General features: G+C 54.5%; 3 protein-coding genes across 15 annotated transcripts in view; 1 reads left to right on the top strand and 2 right to left on the bottom strand.

Annotated features, from left to right (window-relative positions):
• Positions 1 to 587: 587 nt before the first annotated feature.
• LOC138819932 (nucleolar complex protein 4 homolog) lies at positions 588 to 6,846 on the bottom strand. The gene is made up of 15 exons (XM_070011546.1): positions 6,711 to 6,846; positions 6,467 to 6,587; positions 5,978 to 6,084; positions 5,324 to 5,431; positions 4,895 to 5,044; positions 4,717 to 4,816; positions 4,566 to 4,600; positions 4,175 to 4,225; positions 3,986 to 4,097; positions 3,725 to 3,785; positions 3,378 to 3,488; positions 3,077 to 3,237; positions 1,218 to 1,300; positions 823 to 936; positions 588 to 737 (listed from the first exon to the last, which is right to left on the bottom strand). Exons 1-15 carry the CDS (start codon positions 6,831 to 6,833, stop codon positions 618 to 620), a joined length of 1,557 nt encoding a protein of 518 aa, XP_069867647.1. The 5' UTR covers positions 6,834 to 6,846; the 3' UTR covers positions 588 to 617.
• An 83-nt stretch (positions 6,847 to 6,929) lies between these two features.
• Positions 6,930 to 11,461, top strand: LOC138819926 (ATP-dependent RNA helicase DDX51-like). The gene is made up of 14 exons (XM_070011519.1): positions 6,930 to 7,447; positions 7,889 to 8,039; positions 8,310 to 8,455; positions 8,547 to 8,618; positions 8,759 to 8,865; positions 9,018 to 9,126; positions 9,208 to 9,353; positions 9,458 to 9,656; positions 9,740 to 9,855; positions 9,930 to 10,046; positions 10,246 to 10,347; positions 10,485 to 10,548; positions 10,637 to 10,771; positions 10,979 to 11,461. Exons 1-14 carry the CDS (start codon positions 6,938 to 6,940, stop codon positions 11,003 to 11,005), a joined length of 2,001 nt encoding a protein of 666 aa, XP_069867620.1. The 5' UTR covers positions 6,930 to 6,937; the 3' UTR covers positions 11,006 to 11,461.
• A 783-nt stretch (positions 11,462 to 12,244) lies between these two features.
• The window catches only part of LOC138819927 (E1A-binding protein p400-like), a 112,420-nt gene continuing 101,751 nt past the window's right edge, over positions 12,245 to 22,913 (bottom strand). For all 13 annotated transcript variants that reach the window (XM_070011521.1, XM_070011520.1, XM_070011524.1 and 10 more), the window contains 7 exons: positions 22,569 to 22,795; positions 21,405 to 21,620; positions 20,618 to 20,813; positions 20,153 to 20,277; positions 17,782 to 17,928; positions 15,281 to 15,358; positions 12,245 to 14,601 (listed from right to left, as the gene is read on the bottom strand). In XM_070011521.1, the coding sequence (XP_069867622.1) occupies positions 14,329 to 14,601; positions 15,281 to 15,358; positions 17,782 to 17,928; positions 20,153 to 20,277; positions 20,618 to 20,813; positions 21,405 to 21,620; positions 22,569 to 22,795 (1,262 nt within the window). In that variant the 3' untranslated portion in view covers positions 12,245 to 14,328. The remainder of the gene's footprint in view (positions 14,602 to 15,280; positions 15,359 to 17,781; positions 17,929 to 20,152; positions 20,278 to 20,617; positions 20,814 to 21,404; positions 21,621 to 22,568; positions 22,796 to 22,913) is intronic.

Genomic DNA, 22,913 nt, shown 5'->3' with positions numbered 1-22,913 from the left:
ATGTGGTATGATCCCATCATTTGAGAGGCTGAGACAGACGGATTGCAAGTTTGAACCCAACCTGGACTACTTAATAAGATCCTGTCTCCCTCCATGGCCCCCCCCCCGCACCCCCCCAAAAGAACCGGTCTAGTAAGAGAACTAAGCTGTGGAATGGAGAGCTTCTTGATCTGCTGAATGCCAGAGGCTCAGCTGTTTACAGACAACAGCAGTTTACCTTCTTTCGGGACCCTCGGCCATGGCTAGTGTTTGGTGAGGGAAAGAGGGCGAGTCACAGATCTGCTGAAGCCCAAATTCCACCAACAAAGGGGCACCTCGGGGCCTTGCAGAACACACCAGCAGTGCCTGGAATTTAGTTAGTTAGGACTGGGCGCTTCCCAGGCTGGGCTCAAGTGATCCTCCAGGGCCTGCCTCCCTGCCTGCACCAGGCCACGCGGACTCAGTGAGGAGCCCCAGGCCCACACAGCTGCAGGGAAAGCCGAAGACCCACGCAGCCCCTTCCTGCCTCACAGGGCTACAGACGGGCTTGCGAAAACCAGACCCTCCCAAGGCCCTCTCTCTCCGAGACACTCTTCTATAGAAGCCATTTATTGGTGGGGATGGAGTGGTGGCTGGGGTCAGCTGAGCGTGAAGAGCTGGGCGCAGAGGTCGTCCTGCCGGCCTAGCAGGCCCTGGGCGGGGATGAACTCCAGGGGTACCGACTCCGGCCCCTTCTTCTTCAGGTCCCGCTCAAAGATCTGTAAGGGACCCATGGTCCTGGGCTTGCACTCCACAGTCCCACCCTACCACAGCCCTACCCAGCCCCTGCACCAACCCCAGTACCTCATAGGCAGTGAGCTCCAGGAGCGGGGCGATGCTGACCTCAGGGACAGACAGAACCTGGTTGATGACACTGGCAGCTTTGGACACCTCTGGGTGGTAATGCTGCTGGAGCGTCTGAGGGACAGGACATGGGGACCATCCACAAGGGCCACAGCCCCTGTGCCATGCAACCCCAGCCAGACGCACAGACCTCCCACTGCTGGGGGCAGGGTAGGGGGGGTGGGGGGGTAGGGGGGTTGAATGGACGTGCTGATAGGATCAAACAGGGCTCCCTGGGAGCCAAACCAGCATGGGTAGCACTGTGGTAATGCAGTTCTTGTCAGAGACGGAGTGGCAAATTCAGGGGTGGCTTGGGGCTACCAGAGCCCATCCGAAGCATGGAGCCAGCAGCTCACCTGCAGCTCCCATAGGCAGCTCTCCAGTGCCTGGCTCTTGGCTGGATCCTCCTCCATGGGGTCATAGGGGTCAGCATCCAGCTCTAGGAACAAGATCCAGGCCCCATGTGCCGGCTGCTCTCTACGGGGCACTGCCAGGTGTCCTGCCTGGCAGGGTCTTCCTGGCCGTACTCACCAGGCTCCACACCAGGACATGGCAGGTGCAGAGTCTGCTGCCCAGGTCAGCCCCCGCTGTGTCAGGATTTGGGGTGTGTGTGTGTGTGTGTGTGCGTCTGCAGCCTGTACTGGTGCTCTCTGGAGTGGAGTCAGCCCCGGTGTGTGTGTGTGTGGCGGGGGGGTGTCTGTAGCCTGTACTGGTGCTCTCTGGAGTGGGGTCAGCCCCGGTGTGTGTGTGTGTGGCGGGGGGGTGTCTGTAGCCTGTACTGGTGCTCTCTGGAGTGGAGTCAGCCCCGGTGTGTGTGTGTGTGTGGGGGGGGTGTCTGTAGCCTGTACTGGTGCTCTCTGGAGTGGGGTCAGCCCCGGTGTGTGTGTGTGTGTGTGAGTGTGTGTTCTCTGGAGTGGAGTCAGCCCCGGTGTGTGTGTGAGTGTGTGAGTGTGTGTTCTCTGGAGTGGGGTCAGCCCCGGTGTGTGTGTGAGTGTGTGAGTATGTGTTCTCTGGAGTGGAGTCAGCCCCAGGGTGTGTGTGTGTGTGTGTGTGTGTGTGTGTGTGTGTGTGTGTGTGTGTGTGTGTGTGTGTGTGTGTGTGTGTGTGTGTGTGTGTGTGTGTGTGTGTGTGTGTGTGTGTGTGTGTGTGTGTGTGTGTGTGTGTCTGCAGCCTGTACTGGTGCTCTCTGGAGTGGGGTCAGCCCCGGTGTGTGTGTGTGTGTGTCTGCAGCCTGTACTGGTGCTCTCTGGAGTAGGGTCAGCCCCGGTGTGTGTGTGTGTGGCGGGGGGGATGTCTGTAGCCTGTACTGGTGCTCTCTGGAGTGGGGTCAGCCCCGGTGTGTGTGTGTGTGTGTGTGTGTGTGTGAGTGTGTCTGCAGCCTGTACTGGTGCTCTCTGGAGTAGGGTCAGCCCCGGTGTGTGTGTGTGTGGCGGGGGGGTGTCTGTAGCCTGTACTGGTGCTCTCTGGAGTGGGGTCAGCCCCGGTGTGTGTGTGTGTGTGTGTGTGTCTGCAGCCTGTACTGGTGCTCTCTGGAGTAGGGTCAGCCCCGGTGTGTGTGTGTTCTCTGGAGTGGAGTCAGCCCCGGTGTGTGTGTGTGTGTGTGTGTGTCTGCAGCCTGTACTGGTGCTCTCTGGAGTGGAGTCAGCCCCGGTGTGTGTGTGTTCTCTGGAGTGGAGTCAGCCCCGGTGTGTGTGTGTGTGTGTGTGTGTGTGTGTGTGTGTGTGTGTGTGTGTGTGTGTGCGTGCGTGTGTGTGTGTGTGTGTCTGCAGCCTGTACTGGTGCTCTCTGGAGTGGGGTCAGCCCCGGTGTGTGTGTGTGTGTGTGTGTGTGTGTGTGTCTGTAGCCTGTACTGGTGCTCTCTGGAGTGGGGTCAGCCCCGGTGTGTGTGTGTGTGTGTGAGTGTGTGTTCTCTGGAGTGGAGTCAGCCCCGGTGTGTGTGTGTGTGTGTGTGTGTGTGTGTGTGTGTGTGTGTGTGTGTGTGTGTGTGTGTGTGTGTGTGTGTGTGTGTGTGTCTGCAGCCTGTACTGGTGCTCTCTGGAGTGGGGTCAGCCCCGGTGTGTGTGTGTGTGTGTGTGTGTGTGTGAGTGTGTCTGCAGCCTGTACTGGTGCTCTCTGGAGTAGGGTCAGCCCCGGTGTGTGTGTGTGTGGCGGGGGGGATGTCTGTAGCCTGTACTGGTGCTCTCTGGAGTGGGGTCAGCCCTGGGGCTGGACTCACCCAGGCCTTGCGGGCGGTGCACCAGGACTCGGCAGGCAGGGTGTCTGCGCAGCAGGTTGCAAATGAAGGGCAGGACCATGAGGAGGGCCTCGGGAGGTGCCGTCAGAGCAAGGTGGGCAAGGCGCTTGGCGAAGGCAGCCACCAGGTAGGCAGGGAGATGGCTGGACGGGGCGACAGGGTGTGAAGTTTCCAGGCCCCACCGCAGCCAAGGCTGCCGTCCCATGGAGAAGCCCTGCAGCAGCCTGCGTGGCCCCGGCCTCCTATGCTTTTCTGAAGCCTGATGGGTTCTCCCAACACTTACGAGGATGACAAGAAGAGGTCAGCTAGATGGAAGAAGCGGGCTCGATACTTGACGTGGAAGATGGATGGATCCAGAAGGCCATAGAGCTTCCGGTAGAAATCAGGGTACTCCCTGAGACAGGGGGCATGGGGACCACATGGGGACCAGGAAGGAGGACAGACCAAAGCCCCAGCAAATCAGCGCTTCAGCTCCTCCTCCTCCCCTTTCTGTCCTGCCCCGAAGTCTCCTGGGCAGGCCCCGGACTCCCGAGCACCCTCACCGTCCTCTGGGGAGCAAGTCCCCCAGGGAGGGAGGCCAGAAGGACTGGAGGCCCAGGGCCAGGAAGCTCAGCCCAGACCGACACTCACAGGTTGTGTTTGTGGATCAGGATAAAAAGTCCGTTCAAGGCCAGGAGGCTGATGGCACCCCCTGCAGACACACAGAGATATGACGCTTGACTGGTAGCTTCAGGCCCACTGTTCCCACCCTAACCACTCCCATGGCCTGGAAAGACAGCCACTGCGACAGTGCCCTCAGCTGTAAAGCTGGAGGCCCCTGCTCATTGGGCCATCTACATGGCCTCAAGCTGATTAGGAGGTTAAGAGGCGTGACCGTGTGTGTGAACTCACCCACATCACAAGCACTAGTAAGGAAGTCAATCATGAGGGTGGGTTGGGCCAGGTGAGGCAAGATGGAGTCATGCATAACCACGAGCACCTTCTTGTACAGGCTGAGAGGCAGCTGGGAAGATCACAGGAAGTCAGGGTACAGGTGGCTGCCCACTTTAAGACCTCAGCCCCCCAGGCCCATTACCCTACCTTGTGCTTGAGGAAGCAGAGCCACATTGCCTGGAAGGCCTTCCTATGCTCCTGCAATGAGAGAGTGCTGCACTAGCTCCACTGAACCATACGTTCCCCCTCCCCAGCCCAGGGGTGGCGTCGGGGGCCTGCCTGTCCTCTGCCCATCCATACACAGAGTCTGGAGCCGCAGGCCAGACTGGCAGCACCAGACCTGGGCCTGCAGGCTAAGAAGCCTTGGTACAAACGGCAAGGACATCCCTGTAGGCACAGAGGGCATAGGGGCTCAAGCCCAAAGCTAGTGATAAAGTGACCAGACACATATCACAGCCTACCTCACTGGGCCTCTTTCTACCCAGGAAGAGGATGCTGTGCCCCAGGAAAGCCAACTAAGCCTCCAGAAGTATCTCACCTTCAGATGAGTGACCTTCCACTTATTGGACAGCTCTGTAAGGATAAATGAGAAATGTTTCCCAGCATGCCAGAGAGAGGCAAAGCAGCCAGGCTGTCAGACCTGGTCAGTGCTCTGTACACCCTCTCTGGGCTTGGCCCAGGACGATTACCTGTGTGTTTCACATAGAAGTTGGTGGCCTCGCCATCCTGGGAGGGCAGGCTTACAGCAGACAACAGTGTGAACGCATTGTTCCAGAAGGTGAGAGATGCCTGCAGGAAACCTGGACTGAGTACCACTCACCTGCCTTCCTGAGGTGCCACCGGGCAGGAGACGGACTAGCTGCTCACCTCGGGCTGCTGGGTGGTGACCTTGGCTGTGGTGGCCGCAGCCGCCTGCATTGTGTGGTAACGGATGTCATCATGTTCCAAGTACTGGCAGAACTGGGAGATGAGCAGACTCTGGTCCTCCTCGGAGGAGAGGAGGCCTCCCACCACTACCTGGGGGCAGGGGTGCAGTGAGGACCTTCTCCCCCTTGCAGCACCTGGTGCCAGGGCCCTATTGAGCCACCACCACCAAGGGTCTGGCCACATACTCCCTCTTTCCACTGCCAAGGAACCCCCCCCCCACCTTCAAGAGACCTACAGGAGTCAGTGTCCCTCGGCCCCCAAGGCAAGAAGCCAGAGCATGCCAGAGCATGCCATCCCCCAGACACCAGCTCAGGCAGCTCACTCCCAGAACCCATCTTGTATGCATGGAGCAGTGCTCTGGGGGCTCACCCTGAAGAGACTGTGGGGGAACAGGTAGTGGCCCTCCCACTGGGCCTTCTCCAAGGGCTTTGCTCCTTCCAGCTGCACAAACGTCATGAGCACCCTGAGGGCCTGCTCCTGTGAAGCGTGGGAATGGAGAGACCATGACACTTCCCCTCCAGGTAACCCTCCTCGGGCCCCCAGCACACCTCAGTCTGGGGAACCCTTACAATCAGGCCCAGGATTAGGCTATGAAGCAGAAAGAAAAAACCAACCCTGCCATGTCTTGCTCCATACTGTCTCCACTCATGGTCTGGGCTTGCAAGTCCCAACCATGAGAAGGGGCGAGGACACCATGATGCAAAGGCATCTGGGCATGGAGCTACGTGACCGTTCCCTTGACACTCTGTCCCGGGAATGACACTGTCAACTTCACACACTGAGCCTTTAAAGACCCAGGCATGGGAACCAGAACAGTGACCCATGCAAAGCAGGGCTCAGGACAGTTCTAGAACCACAATTACAAACACTACACCTCCAGGGGCAGCAGGATGGCACCAAAAAGCTTAACAGCCTCATGTGAGGACAGGCCGTGGCACCCCCTCTCCTGCTGTCTGCCGCCTCCGCTTTGTGGAAAACTCTAGAGTTGGAGAGGAGACAGACAAAAGTGACCTGGAACCTTACCTTGACCTGGAACGCCGGATGGGCAAGCAGCTCCTGCAGGCGATTACAGCAGCTGTGATAGCGGTGTCTCATCCACACCTTATACTTACACACGGCTCCCTGGGACCCTGAAGAGAACAGTTGGGGGCCATCTGACCTGACACTCACATAGGCCAGGCGGGGCTTCCAACCTCCACACATGGGAACCAGCCCCGAGACCCCTACGGTTACCAGATATTCCCTAAGCCCTGAAAACAGGCACCAGGTGCCCTCCTACGTTGCCCCCACCCCCGGTCCCCTCTCCTCACACTGCCCCGGGGCCTGGACGTGTCGCAGACTGAACACACAACCCGTAGCAAGTGAGCCTTCGAGTGTGGCACAAAGCGCACTGGGAGAAGTTACCCCTCGATGGCATTCACGCGTGCGGACACGGACATCCCGTCTCTCCCCCAGAGAACCCGGCGTGTCCTCCCACCGCCTCCCGCCTCCCGCCTCCCGCGGGACCCTCACCTGCCCGGACCGTGTCCTCAGAGGGCAGCTGGCCCACGAACAGTTCTCTCCGCTCCAGCAGGGCCCCAAATAGTCTGCCGCACGTGCGTACGGCTTCCTGGATCTCCTCCGGGTCCTCAGACTGCAAAGAGAGGCCAGACCGGGTGACCAGCGGCCCGCGCCACCTCTCCCAGCCCGGCCTCAACTCGGCCTCCGGCCTCGGGAGAGGAGGCCCCGGGGCGCCCGAGCGCCGCGGCCCGCGCACCTGCAGTACGGCCAGGATATCAAACACAGAGTTGGCCTGGCCGCGGCTCGCCAGCACCGCCCGCAGCAGGCCGCCCAGGTCCGGACGCGCGCCCGCCGCGGCCGGCTCCCGCGCCGGCTCCATGCTGCCGCCTGCCTGGTCCGGCGCGCCCGCGGCGTCATCCCGGCGCGCCCATGACGTCATCCGGCGCGCCCGCGACGGTCCGGCCGCTCGCCTCGCCCGTGCGCATGGCGCTGTTTCACGTCGCCCGGTACTCGGGCCTCGGCGCCGGGCAGCCGGAGGCCGAGGCGGAGGCCGGGCAGCACCGCGGGGCCCGTGCGCTGCTCGAGCGGCTGCAGTGCCGGGCCCGCGAGCGCCAGCGCCAGCGGCAGGAACCCGAGCCGGACCCCGAGACTGCCGCGGGGACCCCGGAGGCCGCGGCCCGGCGGCGGCGGCGGCCTCGGCGGCGGCCGCGGCGGGTAGACGGCTTGGAGCCGGGGAGCCCGGACGCGCCCCGGCCGAAGCGGCGGAGAGCGGACGGCGAGGGCGCCGGCGCGGGCGGGCCGGCCGGCTCAGGTTGGGATGACGCCCCACCGGGCCCCGGCTGCCTCGCAGGTGACGGCGAGACGGCGCCGCGGGCGCGCTGCGAGCGCCACGAGGCCCCGGCGGCCCTCGACGGGCGGTCCCTGAAGGGGACGCCTGGACTTCCGGGACCCGGCCCGGTCCTGGGAGGCTTCGCCAGGAGCAAGACGCCCAAGGTGAGCGCCGCTGGGGAGGGAACGGCGAGAGGGCTCCGCGTCATCTTCACTTAGCACCCGGGCGCCGGCAGCGGCGGGAGAAGGCTTGGCAGAGCGCCCTGGGAGCGGGGGTCTGGGGGACCACCAGGCCGGGACCGGCGTCCAGCCAGGCAGCAGGCAGCACAACTGCTACCAACAGCGTTGCTGCAGCGGAGCTTCATTCTGGGGTGCTGGGGTGCCTGTGGTGTGCTCTGGGTGGGTCTGCTGCCTTCTGCCGCCACACTTGTTTGAGTTGATGTCATTTGAAAAGTGGGGTGGAAATTGGACGTGTGGAGGATTGAAGTCAGACTGGTCAGGGCCTTTTAGGGCCGCCGGCCTCTTTGCTTGACTTTTGTGGCTCTTGCCTGCTTTGCTCCTCTCACTGGCAGAATTCTCTTGGTCTCTCTTGTCTTCTGGGGTTAGGTCCAGCCTTTCCTGCCACTGTGGCTGGCTGAGCCGAGCTGTGTCAGGAAGAACGTCACCGAGGATCTTACTCCACTGGAGGCCATTCCTGAGGTGCACCCTGACCTGCAGAAACAGCTGAGGGCACATGGCATCTCCTCCTACTTTCCAGGTGCTCCAGCCCCTGGCAGCCAGGCAGGGAACACTCACTCCTAGAGCAGCCTCTTCCAGGCTGCTGGCCATGGGGCAGAAGTCCCTGCCATATGAAACATCGGGTGTACCTTGGTGTCCTGCAGCTTGAGCTCCTGGTGTAAACACTTGGGCTTCCCAAGCCAGGCCCTCCTTGTGCCCATGGTGCTGTCCTTGGGCAAATGGGTCCCTGAGGTAGGGCTGGTCCTGCTGTAAAGCTGACCAGGCCCATCTCTTCCCCGCTGTTGTCCAGTCCAGGCAGCTGTGATTCCAGCCCTTCTAGAGAACGCAGCCAGTGGGTTTTTGGTGGGAAGAGGGGGTTACCAGCCCAGCGACCTCTGTGTTTCTGCCCCAACTGGCAGTGGGAAGACTCTGGCCTTTGTCATCCCGGTTGTACAGGTGAGCGCTAGGGTCCCCTTCTCTGCCCACTGAGGAAGCAGAGAGCCACCCCTACTTATGCAGATGGCCCTCTTTCCCACCCTCCCTACAGGCCCTGTTGCATCGTGTGGTTTGCCACGTCCGTGCCCTGGTTGTGCTGCCCACCAAAGAATTGGCCCAGCAGGTATATCAACCGTACTTCCAAGTATGGAGTGCCCAGCCACCCCACTGGGCACATGTGGACCTCAGTCCCTGAGTGACTTACACTAGAGTTCAAGGTAGGGCCAGCACTTAACCTTGGCCAGTGACAGAGACCTCTTGTAGGTGAGCAAAGTGTTCAACATTTACACAGACACCACACCTCTCCGTGTTGCCCTGGTTACCGGACAGAAGTCGCTGGCTAAAGAACAAGAGAGCCTTGTCCAAAAGATGTACGTGTGCCAGTGGTGGGCTCCTCCAGAGGCGCCCTGTGTGTGCTTGCTGGATTCCTGGGGTCAGAGTGAGCTGAAGTGTTGTGTGTGGTACAGGTAGTGCTTATTAGAAAGCCCTGGAAGCAGCTTCTTTCTGTTGTTCTGATTTGCAGAGCAGATGGCTACCGCTGCCTGGCTGACATTGTGGTGGCCACACCTGGCCGCCTGGTGGACCACATTGATCAGACTCCAGGATTCAGCCTCCAGCAGCTCCGCTTCCTGGTAACCTACCCTGGGAGCCTGTTCCCTGAGCTGACCCAGCCTCAGCAAGTGTCCCAGCTAACTGGCTCCTGCCTTCTAAAGGTGATTGATGAGGCTGACCGAATGATCGACAGCATGCACCAGTCCTGGCTGCCGCGGGTGGTGGCAGCAGCTTTCCACAGCAAGGGCCCTGCAGACCCCTGTGCCCTGCTCCAGAGAAGGCAGCCCCAAGCTGTAACTGCCCAGAGGTATCCTGTCTGTGCCTGAACACATGCTGTGCTGACAGAAGTTGTCCTGCAAGTCAGGACAGCACTGGAAGCCCCCTCCTGCCAGCACTCCCCTTGTCTTCCAGCACCTGCTACCCTCAGATGCCTCTGCAGAAGTTGTTATTCTCAGCCACCCTAACACAGAATCCTGAGAAACTGCAGCGGCTTGGCCTCTATCGGCCTCGGCTTTTCTCTACAGGCGTGGTTCAGAGGGGCACCAACGATGGGGAAATGACAATGGACGGGGACTCCAAGGGGAAGTATGCCTTCCCCACGGGGCTCCAGGTCAGTTGAGTACACCTTCCCCACGGGGCTCCGGCTGGTGCCCAGGCCCCAGCCTCCTGCCTCACCCCTTCTACTCCCCACAGCACCACTACGTGCCTTGCAGACTTAGCTCCAAGCCACTTGCAGTCCTGCACCTGGTCCTTAGGACGGACGTGTCCAGGACCCTCTGCTTCACCAATTCCCGAGAGAATGCCCATAGGTAAGCTAGGTTAGGGCATGTATGCCGAGGCAGACTGGGACCCTGGCACCACCTAGCTCCGTCTTCTCTCCCAGGCTTTTCCTGCTAGTACAAGCTTTTGGAGGTGTAAGTGTGGCTGAGTTTTCCTCCTGCTACGGACCCAGCCAGAGGAAGAAGATACTGAAGCAGTTTGAGCAGGGCAAGATCCAGCTGTGAGTACTCGGGCAGGGGCAGAGTCTGCTGTATAGAGGAGTGGGGCTCTCTGAAGGGTGATTGCTTCCAGAAATTGGCCTCCTGTGCCCAACTCTATGGCTCAAGGCCTGGAGCTTCTTGCTTTCTCTGAGGAAGGGTGGGCTTAAGTGGGGTGCAACACTTCTGGTTAGCAGAGTCCTCAGAGCTGTGTTCCATCAGCCTCATCAGCACAGACGCCACTGCCCGAGGCATTGATGTGCAGGGTGTGGAGCTGGTGGTCAACTACGATGCGCCCCAGTACCTGAGGACCTACGTGCACAGGTGAGAGTGGCACAGTGCTTCTGGGACTCGGGGCTTGTACACTCCCAAGAGCTCCATGTGTGGCCAGCAAAGAGCTGTCCTGTGAGGTCTCTGAAGGGTCAGGGCCACTGTCTGGAGACAGCTGTGCTTGATTTCAGAGTTGGGAGAACAGCTCGAGCTGGAAAAACTGGACAGGCCTTCACCCTGCTCCTGAAAGTACAGGTGAGGCTTTGTGGGTCTCAGTGGAGTCTAGGGGAGATCGCTGGTGCTAGGGGGGCTGCAACTGGCATGTGAAAACCTTTCCTTACAGGAGAAGAAGTTCCTCCGCATGCTGGCAAAAGCTGGGGTGCCTGAGCTGACTTGCAATGAGGTCCCCAATGAGCTGTTGCAGCCGCTGGTTCCTCGGTATCAGGAAGCCCTGTCCCAATTGGAGAGGACTGTCAAGGTGAGGGCTACTGGGCCTGGGACAGCTGAGCCTCAGGGACTTGAGTAGATGTCAGGACTCATCCTGAGGATGTGTGTCCTCCAGTGCCCGCTTAAAGCCATAGAGAGTTCTTCAGTGAGCCTGAGCTCACTCTTGCTTTTCCTTGATGCTAGGCTGGGCCCTGCAGACAGCCTGGACAGGTACTAACACTTCTTCTACCTCCTGCAGGAAGAGCAAAAGTCCAAGTTGGTCTAGGCAGGGGACTTGGGGAACCGGAGGGACCCTGCTGCTGGTTAACTGCTATCTGTCCTGAGCACTGGATGCTGTGTGAGAAGAAACTTCTGAGGAAGCAGCCAGTGTGGACGGCCCCTTTCCCGCCAGTTTCCTTTGTGTAGGGCACAGCCTGGACCTCAGCTCAGGCCTGCAAGCGTCATGGGATTTGTGTGGCCTCGGGTCCCATTGGTCTCTGGAAATAAACTCCGATGAGGCTGAAGCCTGGATAGGACAGTTGGAAAGTATGGGGAGACTGACATCAAAGATCTTTTCATAGTAGCAGGTGTCCGCAGTCAGCAGTGCTTTGTGATTCACATCACAGGTGTCATGTTCTGCCCTACAACCCTCATATTGATGGGATGAAGAGACTGTCACTGATCATCTCCATTTGTTAGAAGGCTTTTTTTATGTATTAAAGTTTTTTTGTTTTTTTTTAAAGAGGAACTAATTTTGTTTGTATGAAGACAGTACAGAAAAATGTTGGCGGCAGAGCCCTCTGCCATGTTCTTAGGTACCTATGGCTCCAGAACAGACAGACGGACATCTACTGGAGGTGCCTCCAGCTGCCCCCAAACTCACACGACTCTCCCCCCAACCCCCACTCTTACCCCTTTCTTTGAGCGGAAGAGCTGCAAGAACAGGTCTCAGTAGGTGCAAGGCTGCCTCTGGGAACCTGGATTTGGGGAGGGCTCCAGACATTCTCCTGCCTCAGTCCCTGACTTCCCCTTCCTCCTAACCATCTGGAAAATTCCCACTAGCCCTAGATGTGGGCTAGCGCCCCTGCCCTTCCCACCCCCCTCCAGGTCAGGCCCACAGCACTCCATGCCCTTCCCACCTCCAGGACTCTGACTTCCTATAGGGCACGCATTGATCGGCTTCCCATCTGAGCAGCCAACTTTGACTTCAAAGCAAGCAGGTGGCTCAGGCCTGCCTGTAATCCTAGCTACTCAGGAGACAGGTCTGAGTGTTGTGGTTCAAAGCCAGCAAGACAAACTAACTCCCTACTACTTTGAGCCACAGCTCCACTTCAGTTTTTTAGTGGTTCATCGGAGATAAGTCTCACAGGACCTTCCTATCCAGGATGGCTATGAACTGCAATCCTCAGATCCCAACCTCCTGAGTAACTAGGATAACAGGCGTGAGCCACCAGCCTGTGGCTCAGCTCACAGTCTTATTTTAACTTAAATACTACTACTCTTATTACAGATAACACAAAAGAAGTATAAAAAGGGGGTACTTTATTATGCCTTTCATTTGGTAGGACACATCAGTACCCTTTAAAATCCTACTCTTCAAGTACAAATGCTTGTGTTTACAAAGTATTTACAATTCAGACTTGTTCCTTATATTCTGAAACACAACAGCTAACGTTACAAAGTGAACAAAAACAACCGCACAAAGGAAGCCCTTGCCTGTCCAGCATCTGCTTGTCCCACACTTGCCTCACCCCTAGGGAGCATTAGAAATGTCTGGCCTTCCTCTTGCTTTAAGACTAGTTGGGTCCTGTTTGCCACGGGATTAGTTAGTCTGCAGTTCTAGATTCTGCATTTATGTTCTGTTCTGAAAACCTCACACATACTTCCTTAGAGGAAGGCAGGCAGGAAAGAAGATCACTCAGGTTGGTGGGAGCTGCTATCACCAAGTGACAGTACGAACAAGTCTGCTCGCATTGTGTATGGGAGCCTGCTGCAGGCACACTTCAGAGTGAGAGGAGATGCTTGGGTAGGAGGCCTCAATCCCAAGTGTGCTCGGGGCCAAGTCCCAATCTGCTCTTCCAGACTTGCAGAGAACTTTGGCAGATAGTCCATGTAGGGCCTGCTGAAGTAAGTGATACAGCTTTTGACATCTAAGAAAAGGCTGCCAACATGGTGGGAGGAACAAAGAAGGATGAGCACAGTACTGACAAGCAGACGCTGTCACGGGGAGCCAGATCTGAAGAGTGTGGGGGAGACCATGCTCCCTGGTACAGCACACACCAGGAGAGGACTAAGGCCTGCTGTGAGCAGACAGTGCTCAGCTGACAAATAACATGTCAAATCTGTTTTTGCAACACTTGGCTTATGCTTTTTTCCAAATGTCAAATCAGTAACTCAAAAGGTAGTTTGGGTAAGTGTTAGAAAATGCCACCACATTCTGGCGTACACAAGCCACGGAGGCAGAAGATACTGTAGTGTGGACTTGATGAAATGGGAACAGCAGATACAATGACGCGGCTGCAGTGGCACGACACTGATGGTGCACAAGCCTGATGTGTGCTGTTGGGTGCTGACCTCCTCAGTGACAGCAGTAAGGGGAAGAGCCACAGTTGGCCTACCCAACCCTAAAAGGTACACATGACGCCCCCTCAACTCAGGCCTGCCCCAGCTGGACAGCAGCACTCCAGCTGACCCGCAGAACCACAGGTTTGCTGCTACCATGCAACAGAAGTTGGAGTGCTGGCCCCACAGGGTCCCTCTGAATGCGTGGACAGAATGCTTTCCAGACCAAGCCAGGGCTACAGCAAGGGGTCCGTGACCCTGCTCCCAGATCCCACTGAGTTGTCTTACTGCCACACATTGTGTGACATCTGCAACCCAACAAGATGTGCCACCGTGGGCCTCACACCAGAAGTTTCACAGAAGTTCCCTGGAGACGTGTGGCATACAGAGATGGCATGGGACCCAAAGCTCCTTCAAGTGAAAGCTACCACCACTGTGGCAGGGCCAGAAGCCACACTGGCCATTCTTTGGAATGAAAATCCAATCACAGGTTCCTTCCACGTGAGCAGGGGCACGCCAGGTGTACCTGGGAATCAGTACTAAGTATTTCCTGTTGGAATTAAACCATGCATTATGAGGGGGGACATCCTCAGTGGTGCCTATGGAGCGAGAAACTGGTCTCAGGTTATCTTCTGCGATCATTCCTTGAGGAGGTGGCTGAGTCTTCTACCCAAACCACAGCAGACAGTGCCGGAGGCCAGGTTTTAGCAAGTAGAGTCTATTTTATGACTTCACTGCACATGCCCAATGGCTTCTGGAGAGTGCTAAATACTATGTACTAATAGAAACTCTACATGGCTTTCAAAACAAGCACCACTGCCTTGGAGGAAAACTGAAAGGTGAAAGAAACGTCTCCATTGTCACTTTTTCAACTTGTCACAAACACAGATAGGACCATTCTTCCTGCAGCGTCGCACATGTTAAGATAGTCTCACACAACTCTGCACTGACAGTGGCTGCCGAGTGCTGTCTGTCCTGCAGGGTGCTACCCCAGCACCCAGAAATGGCGTGGTGTTCTCCATGCAAAGGCCTCTCTTGCCTTCCTTCCTACTGGCACGGAGGCTTGGTGGGTGTCTTTAATCTCACGGCAGGAACTCTCATCTGCAGCTTGGGCTGCTGGCTTGGGCTGTCGGAGCTGGCTGGGACCTGTGCTGGGCTTGGACCCCCAGGGGTCTGAAGTGGGGCTGAAGCTGTGGTCACCACCTGCTGCTGTATGAGCTTCTGCTGCACCACCTGGGCTGTGGCAGTCACCGCTGGGATCACCTGCACCTGCTGCCCTGCTGTCGCTGCCTGTGTGAGGGTCACTGTCTGCGGAGAAGCCTGAAGGGGATGAGGGGAACATATCACCAGAGTACTGGCCAGCAAGCATGCTGCTCTGACAGAACCACCAGACCACCTCAACTCTGGATTCTAACAGAGCAGAGCAGGGAACAAAGCAGTGCTATATTAAGTTCAGGGAAGAATGGCAGGGATGGGTCAGGAGGCAGGTTGAACCTTACTTCGTTTCTTGAAATCATATGCTAGTGTCACTTGACCAAAGTAAAAAGTTAGGGAGAAACTGCTTTAAACTTAAGGTGTTATACCACATAGCACATTTTGCACTATAAATAAAAACAGGAGAAAGCCTTGGGGCAGGGCCCCGTTGCCTCCAGTCAACATGCCTATCTGTCCCAGCTCTGCACTGCAAGCAGAGTCCTCCTTTAGGTTTACCCTCCCAGGAATCCGGGGAAAGTGGACCACCAAAGGTACCCGCATAATGAGGAATGGGCCAGCGCGTCAGCATGGCAGACCACTGGAATGCCCTGTTGACAGTTCTTTGTTCCCTAAATAGTTAAGGATGTCAGCTTCTTCCCCAGAGCTGATGCTTTTGTATGCATTATGAAAATCAAAAGTAATTCTTTAATCAGGATGAAAAACCAGAAATGCTATCAAAATAAGCGTCCAGTTTATTAAAAAGTCTATGTGTCTGTTTAGGCCACAATGTCTTTCCACATCCTACCTGCTGAGAAGCAGAGGCAACCTGCTGAATGCTGGCCACTGGTGTTTGTTGCTGGACAACTTGTGGAAGTTTTGCAACCTTTGATAAAGCAGAGAAGTAAACACACGAGTCAGGAAGTTTTTCTCTTTTCCTTTTTTTTTTTGGTGTGGGGGAGCAGGGGAGAAGGGAATCAATCTTTGCCTGAACTCTGGGCCTGGGCACGGTCCCTGAGCTTCTTGTGCTCAAGGCTAGCACTCTACCACTTGAGCCACAGCACCACTTCTGACTTTTTCTGCTTATGTGGTATTTAATCAAACCCAGGGCTTCATTCATGCTAGGCAAGCACTCTACCACTAAGACACATTCCCAACCCTACAAGTGTGTGTGTGTGCGTGTGTGTGTCCCTGGGGCTTGAGAGCCTGGGCTTTGTCCTTGACCTTTTTGCTGAAGACTAGCACTCTGCCACTTTGAGCCAAAGCTCCACTTTCAGTTTTTTTGGTAGTTTAATGGGGGTCAGAGTCTCACATACTGTCATATCCAAGCTGGCTTTGAACCATGATCCTTAGATCTCAATCTCCTGAGGAGTTAGGATTACTGGAGTGAGTCACTAGCACCCAGTTCTTTTATAGTTTTGAAGTGAACAAATAGCTTAAGACACTAAAAATCCATCTCAGGTGAGCTTTGGGGCACTGGTAAAAGTAGAACTCCTTACTTGAGTACCTCCTAACTAGACGCCCATAACTTATTTCTGGTCTTGTGTTACAAACAAACAAAAGTGTTGGCAGTATTGGGGACTGAACTCAAACCTCACAAGTGCTGTACCACTTAAGCCATGTTCCCTAAACAGTGTTTTCTCTTTTAATAAAAAATGCTCTGGCAGGCGTGATGTTTATGCACACCTAGAATCCCAGCCAGCACTTGGGAGGCAGACCATAGGAGAACTGTAAGTTCAAGGGCAGCCTGGGGCCATATAGCACGACTTTGTCTGAAAAAACAAAACAACAAACAGGCAAACAAAATACTGCCAACCAGGCACTGGTGGCTCACACCTGCAATCCTAGCTATTCAACAGGCTGAGATCTGAGGATTGCAGTTCAAAGACAGCCCATGCAGAAAAGTCTGTGATACTCTTTCCTCTAATTATCCACCAAGAAAGACTTTAAACTATTCAAATGATAATCATCAACAGCAAGACTACAGATTATTATCAATGTGTATGTAACAGCCACAAATAGAAGATGGAAACTTAAAAACATACTCTATAAAAGCTCAACTCAAGTATTACTTGATATCAATTACATAAATTGATTTATGAAACCTGACACAATTTATGAGACCTTTATGAAAAAGAAACTTAAAAACACTAGAGAAGGCTTAAGTAACCAAAGATATATTATATGGGTGCATCAGAAGCTAGGTTTATACTAGTGTCAATGCTAATCACAGCAATGCAATTCTAACAATTCCAACAGTGAATGAACTTGGCTATAAACTTCCTCAACTGACTCTATAATTAAATATGAAAATGTAAAGAGCCACCAATAATGAGGACAATCCTAAGAAAGGATGGAATAGAGAAATATGCCTGCCAGAGGCCAGGTGTCATTTATCAAGCCAAAGTAATGGAACTGGGCAGGGCATGAACATAAGGCAGGGCCTGAAAAGTCTGAGCAGACCCTCAAAACTCAGTTTTTAATACACAGTATTAAAAGGAACAAAGTATTCACATGGAAAAACTAAATTGAACCTTTCTTTTATGTTACACACAAAGGTTAACTCCAGGATGATTAAAGACCTGAGAGCAAACTCAGTCAACCTTGGAAGGTGACCTGGGAAGATATAACTCCATGATCTGAGAAAGGTCTTAGGCTGTCTTGCCTAGCCAGAACTCCAGCCAGAACGGCAAAGACTAGCACCCCTACATACCTGACCACATCTACACACCAGTAGGTAAGAAGAGCATCCATGCACTGACAAGTCACTGGGACAACCAATGTCCAGACTGCTGAACTCTGGCACCTCCCAGAGCGGGATCTCAAAGTTGCTAAATCAACGAAAGATACTGAACACTCCTCAGTTCCCAGAAACACAAACACTTAGAGACCAACATCGTTCCCACTTGCCAGATAAAGACATGCTCAGGTGCCACACCTGTAAGTAGTCTGACTGGGATAGTTGCTGTAGAAACCAGCTGGAGGTGCAATGCCTCCCCTTACATCCCTGAACACATCCAAGTGGTCAGCTGTGCAGACTCATCCGTGACTCACAAACATACCTGAGGACCAGAAGGTCAGCCAGCACCAACAGCATAAGCCAGCCCTACATGCCACAGGGCTACCGGCATGTTACCCAAGGACTCTGTGGAGGTCAAGGCTGCAGGAAAAGGCTAGAACCACAGGCGTACCCTGTGGTTAGACTGGGCTCCAATGTTGCTCTTTAGCCCTCACTGCTTCCAGTAGCCCCCCGCACCCAACCTGCCATTCACAGCCTGCATGGCACATACAAACCCCACTCCCGCTCACCTGGATTTGGGTCTGTACTTGCTGAGGCCCAGCCAGTTTCTGGGCCTGTGATATGGGTGTAGTCAAAAACTGGGTTTTAAGTGCTGGTTGGGCAGCATATGCGACCTTCTGCTGTGGGCTCTGAGCAGCAATCTGTTGTGCAGTTAGCTGAAGAAAGGAGAGCAAAGGGAGAGGATCAGAGCTACAGGTGTGGCTCAGTGGTATTATACCAGCCTAGCAAACACAAGGCCTTAAATTCAAACTCTGATGTCACCAAAGGGGGGAAAAGCTGGATGTTTTAATACCTTCCTCACACCCTTCCAGACATTACCAGTGGATGACAACCCAGGCTTTCAGCAGGGCTCTACCCTTCTTCCCTGAGCCTGCAGTGACCCCTTGCAGAGATGACCCCATTCCCTGCAGACAGAGGTCCTGCACCCTTCAGCCAAGAGCCCTGGTCAGCCCCTCTGCCACCATGTTCAGTCTTCTCTGACATGGAGGCCTGCTCCTCGGATAGCTGGGTTGCATGAGCTCAGGTGTGGCCAAGAGGCTGCCTGCCATTTTGATTACCAGGGTAGGGGCTGGTCACTGCAAATGGCTGAATTTTACCCAGTCACTCAAATCTGATTTGGAAAATTAGGCAGACATCCAGAAAACACTTAATACAAGCCATAAAAACCTGCATGCTTCACTTTTGTGTGTTAAAAAAAGTTTATCATTTTTTCCTCCCAGGGAATGAGACCAATATTCAGAAAGACCTGTATTATATGGCTGTGTGTTTGCTGCAGAAGCCATGGCTTTGTGAGCACATGACAAAGCAGCTTAGCTATTAGCCAAGGCTGCTGTGAACCAGGCCTGGGAGACGGCACAGCTGCCTGCTGTGACCATAGGTGGCCTGGGCATCTACAAGGGTCGCTGTGCTCCTGAGGACCAGGCACTCCAGAGCCAGGAAGGCATGCTGTGTGGTGTCTCCCAGAGGAAGATGTGGTGACTATACTTGACCCATATCAGCTGTGCCAAATAAGAATGGCACTTAGCCAGCTGTGATGCAGCAGATACATCAGCCCCGGCTGAATCTCCCCTTCCTGACACTGTGTCCTTTTGTGCTCACTCCTCCTTTAGTCCCAAGGACAGCCCTACTGTGTGCCCCCAGAGCATGCTAGTGCCAGGCATCAGCACACTTTCAGCTCTATCAGATCCCCGCTGTGTCTTTCACATGATATGACCATGACTAAAAGAAAGGACAGGTATCTAGCATGCTGCTTGAGCACTGAGAAGCCACTCTCAGCCTGTTGCCACCAGCTCTGCCACTGGGCTCCTTTTCCTGGAGCCTTGGCAATGACAACGACACTCAGCTGAGTGAGGAATGCGCACGCCATAGCAGTGCAGCAAGCACCACCTTCAGCAGAGAGCAGTACAGGGGGCTGAGGATGAACACCTCTGCTCTGTCAGACCTGCCTCCAAACAGACTGACTTCAGTCCTGAGAACAGCACACATGTATCCTGTAATGAGTGCCAATAGGAGGCCATCTGCACATCTGCAAGCTGAGGGGGTCTGGGCTCTATGTTCCCAACAAGACACTAAGCGCAGAAGCCTCTGGAGGGACCCACAAAGGCAGAGCTGGGCAGTGAGAGGCTGTGGAGGGACCCACAAAGGCAGAGCTGGGCAGTGAGAGGCTGTGGAGGGACCCACAAAGGCAGAGCTGGGCAGTGAGAGGCTGTGGGCTCGCGGCAGTCTCCCTCTAGCATCTGCTGCAGCTCTTCCAGTCTCCTTCCTTACACCAGCCCCTTCCTCATCTATCCTCCCAACAAGCAAGGACCAACACAAACTGGGTGATGGTGCCACAGGGAACCCCCAACACTGCACAATGCCCCAGCTTCCCTGAACCCCTCTAGCCCTTCAATTCCACACCTGGAAAGCAGCTTCAACAGAGCCAGACCCCGGCAGCCTGAGGGCTCCTGCCTCAGACCATCATCATCTCACACAGGATTCATTTCAAAAGTAAAAAAGAGCTGGGCACCAGTGGCTCACACCTGTCGTCCTAGCTACTCAGGAGGCTGAGATCTGAGGATCACAGTTCAAAGCCAGCCTAGGCAGGAACATCCATGAGACTCCTCTCCAATTAACTACCAGAAACCTGGCACTGTGGTTCAAGTAATAAGAGCACTTGCCTTGAAGTGAAGAACACAGGGACAGCACCCAGGTCCAGAAGTTCAAGCCCCACAACCAGCAAAGGAAAGAAGACAAGTAATGCTGACCCACAGGTAGCTCTGCTCTTGAAGCCTGTCCTGTCACCCGTGGCGAGGCCTATGACCCCACATAGCCATCCGCTGAAGACCCCTCCTCAGCACAGAGATGCACATAGGTGAAACCTTATATAGAGGCTCATACCTTCTGCTGGACGGCAGTCTGGCCCTGGGCAACTTGTGGCTGGATAGCCTTCTGCTGCTGCACAGCCTGCTGCTTGAGCTTCAGCAGCTGCTGGACATGCACAGGCTGGGCCACAACGGTCTGCCCTGCAAGAGTAACTTTGTCAGGGAGGCCCTGCTCACAGCACGCTCTGCTGAAACTTTGTCAGGCCCAGGGAGGCCCTGCTTACGGAATGCGCTGCCAAAACTGACTCTCTTCTAACAGGAAATGATGAGCCATGGAACTGCACTAAGATAGCCAATGCCAGCCCAAGAAGTGTGCTTCATGATTGTAGTTCAAGGGTGAGAAAAGGTCAAAATGCTAATTTGGGCCAAAACCTAGACCGTAGAAATCACTGTGGGAGATTACACTAAACGACAATGGGCCTCAGGGTGGGGAGAGGGCTGTCAGGACCAACGGGGCACGCCAGGCTGTGGGGATAAGCACCTGCTGCTTTCTGAGGCTGCCCAATCGCCACGCTGATGCCTGCGACGTTCATGGGCAGGGTTGTGACGCCAGGCGAGGACACCACGGCTGCTGGGACAGACACCACCGGAGGCTTCGCCAAGGCCACCTGCGCTGGCGGAGGGGCCTGCGCTTGCATTTGCCCTGGCGCCTGCAGCTGGGAAGTGGGAACCCGAGTCTAAGCAATAGAAATAAGAAAAGTCAAAAAACTCAGATATATCATTTTCAACATTTCTCAACAATACATCAAGCCATGAAAATTGTATACAGATTGATAACAAAGTTGCAAAGTGGCAGTGATACTGGGGGGGGGGGGGAGGGGGGGGAAATGCCCACATACTGCAGAAAATAATGAATCATGAGGCTGGCCAGGCTTCTTTGCCTGCCAGTGACCAATGCCAAATGAGAGGGTTCACATAATAGCCATGGTTCGTCAGCCTGGCTGCCATGGTCTTACTTCTACTCCCCAACCTCTCTGCACCTCACTAGTTAATCCAATCAGGTCTTGCATGTACCTTGTTCCCTGGCCTCCCTCTCTTCCTTCCAAGATCACAGCCAGGACCACCGGTTATCTACCATACATACTACAACCAAAATTACATTTTGAAGATGAAAAATGGAGACAAAGGTCCCTGGGGAAAGAGCACCTGTCACGCTTCACTTCTAAGTCTACCAGGACATGTATATGTGCAGGAATAAGTAATAGTGTCCAACTAAAATGGAGAAGTGCTGCTGCTTTTGGAAAACAAACATATCTACCAGAACTTACAAGCCGAGCCACCTGAAGATTGGCTACTGTGGTGCCCGTAAGCAAAGCCCCAGGTCGGGGGGCCGTGACCGTGGTGAGCTGGGGGCTCTGCTGCTGCGGGGGCTGCGGGGGCTGCACTTGCACCTGCGCTGGTGGCTGAGGTCCAGGCTGGGCCTGTGGTGGTGGAGGCTGCGGTGGCAGCTGCATTTTTTGCTTCTGCATCTTGATGATGTGTTCCTATAACCCAAATAAGGTACAATTTCTGCCACATGACAGTACACATCCTAACGCTAAGTTGCTCCTCTGCCTCCAGGAAGTACAGAGGTGCATACTTGCTGATATACAGAATGCAATCACCTTATGGCAAAGTGACCATTTACTAGAAATCCGCATTTCACCAAGGAAACTAGCCAATTCTGACAGATCAGCAAGTTCACAGCCAACAAATCAACTGAAATATGGAGCTGTCAAACTTATTAAATAAACAATTACTTATTAATAAATATCATGTCTTTAGCTCAAAATATTTTTTTTAAATAAATGGCTTTTGATTAGTTTTGTTTCTGTCATCTTCTGGTGCTAGGAATCAAATCCAGGGCCTTGCACATGCCGGGCAAGTGCCCTACTGCTGAGCTACATCCTCAGCTTAAATGGCTTTTTCAGAAGAAAATTTATAGTGAGTTGTTCATGATTATCTTATCTTTTTGGATATGAGAAATGAAAATGACTTTTAAACGAATGGAGAGAGAGTAGGGTAAAGGATGAAGGACCCTGGTGCACAAACAGGCAAGCAGGATTCCTAGTAGCTGTATGGTGAAAAATGGTTCTTGAAGTTTGTCACTGCCTAGATCCAGTCAGGTCAGAAGACTCTGACATGGTACAGAGGTCAAGACCACTTACTAGACAATTTTCCACCACTGGGTACAGGAATTCCTGAGCACTATAGAAAGGAATAAGGTCTCTAAAGTGCTATGAACAAGTCTGAAAGCATTTTTTGTAAATATTCAAGTCTTGTCTGGATTGACTTTGATCCAATAAGTTGCATTAGACACAATTAGACATATTTCCTACCTAAAAGCAATGCTAGAATTTTGCAAATACACTCTGAATTACACTATGCAATTGCATTATGCAATCTGCTACAGATAGGCCACAAGTGTCTGTCACACTCGGGGAAGCACTCACCGGTGCCAGCTTGCCCACGGCTTTGATCTGTGCAGGGGACTGAGCCTGGCCCTGGATCTGTGGAACCTGTACTTGGGAGGTCTGCTGTTGTTGTTGTTGCTGCTGCTGCTGTTGCTGCTGCTGCTGCTGCTGCTGCTGTTGCTGCTGCTGCTGCTGCTGCTGCTGCTGCCTGAGGAGCTGGAAGTGGGCAGGGGTGATGGTTTTTCCAGGAAGCTGAACCCCTGTGGCTGTGAAAGGTGTGTTAGTTAGGCTTACCCATCCTCATTTCTTTTTACTTATTTATTTTTTGTTGGTCCTGAAGCTTGAACTCTGGGTCTGGGCGCTGTCCCTTACCTCTTCAAAGCT

This window comes from Dipodomys merriami, unplaced genomic scaffold (genome assembly GCF_024711535.1).
Source record: "Dipodomys merriami isolate MVZ:Mamm:240054 unplaced genomic scaffold, mDipMer1.0.p SCAF_827, whole genome shotgun sequence".
NCBI classification, from domain to species: Eukaryota; Metazoa; Chordata; class Mammalia; order Rodentia; family Heteromyidae; genus Dipodomys; species Dipodomys merriami.
The sequence above is the reverse complement of the archived record's forward strand: the minus strand, read 5'-3'. Positions and strand labels throughout refer to the sequence as shown.

Bases quoted from the DNA above. Each gene is read 5' to 3' on its own strand.
- LOC138819932 (XM_070011546.1), bottom strand. From the start codon at position 6,833: ATGGAGCCGGCGCGGGAGCCGGCCGCGGCGGGCGCGCGTCCGGACCTG. The intron at 937-1,217 runs GTGAGCTGCTGG...CCTGTCCCTCAG, and splicing joins GCTGCCTATGGGAGCTGCAG to ACGCTCCAGCAGCATTACCA. The intron at 738-822 runs GTACTGGGGTTG...GGTCCCTTACAG, and splicing joins TGGAGCTCACTGCCTATGAG to ATCTTTGAGCGGGACCTGAA.
- LOC138819926 (XM_070011519.1), top strand. From the start codon at position 6,938: ATGGCGCTGTTTCACGTCGCCCGGTACTCGGGCCTCGGCGCCGGGCAG. The intron at 10,348-10,484 runs GTGAGAGTGGCA...GCTTGATTTCAG, and splicing joins CTGAGGACCTACGTGCACAG to AGTTGGGAGAACAGCTCGAG. The intron at 10,549-10,636 runs GTGAGGCTTTGT...CTTTCCTTACAG, and splicing joins CCCTGCTCCTGAAAGTACAG to GAGAAGAAGTTCCTCCGCAT.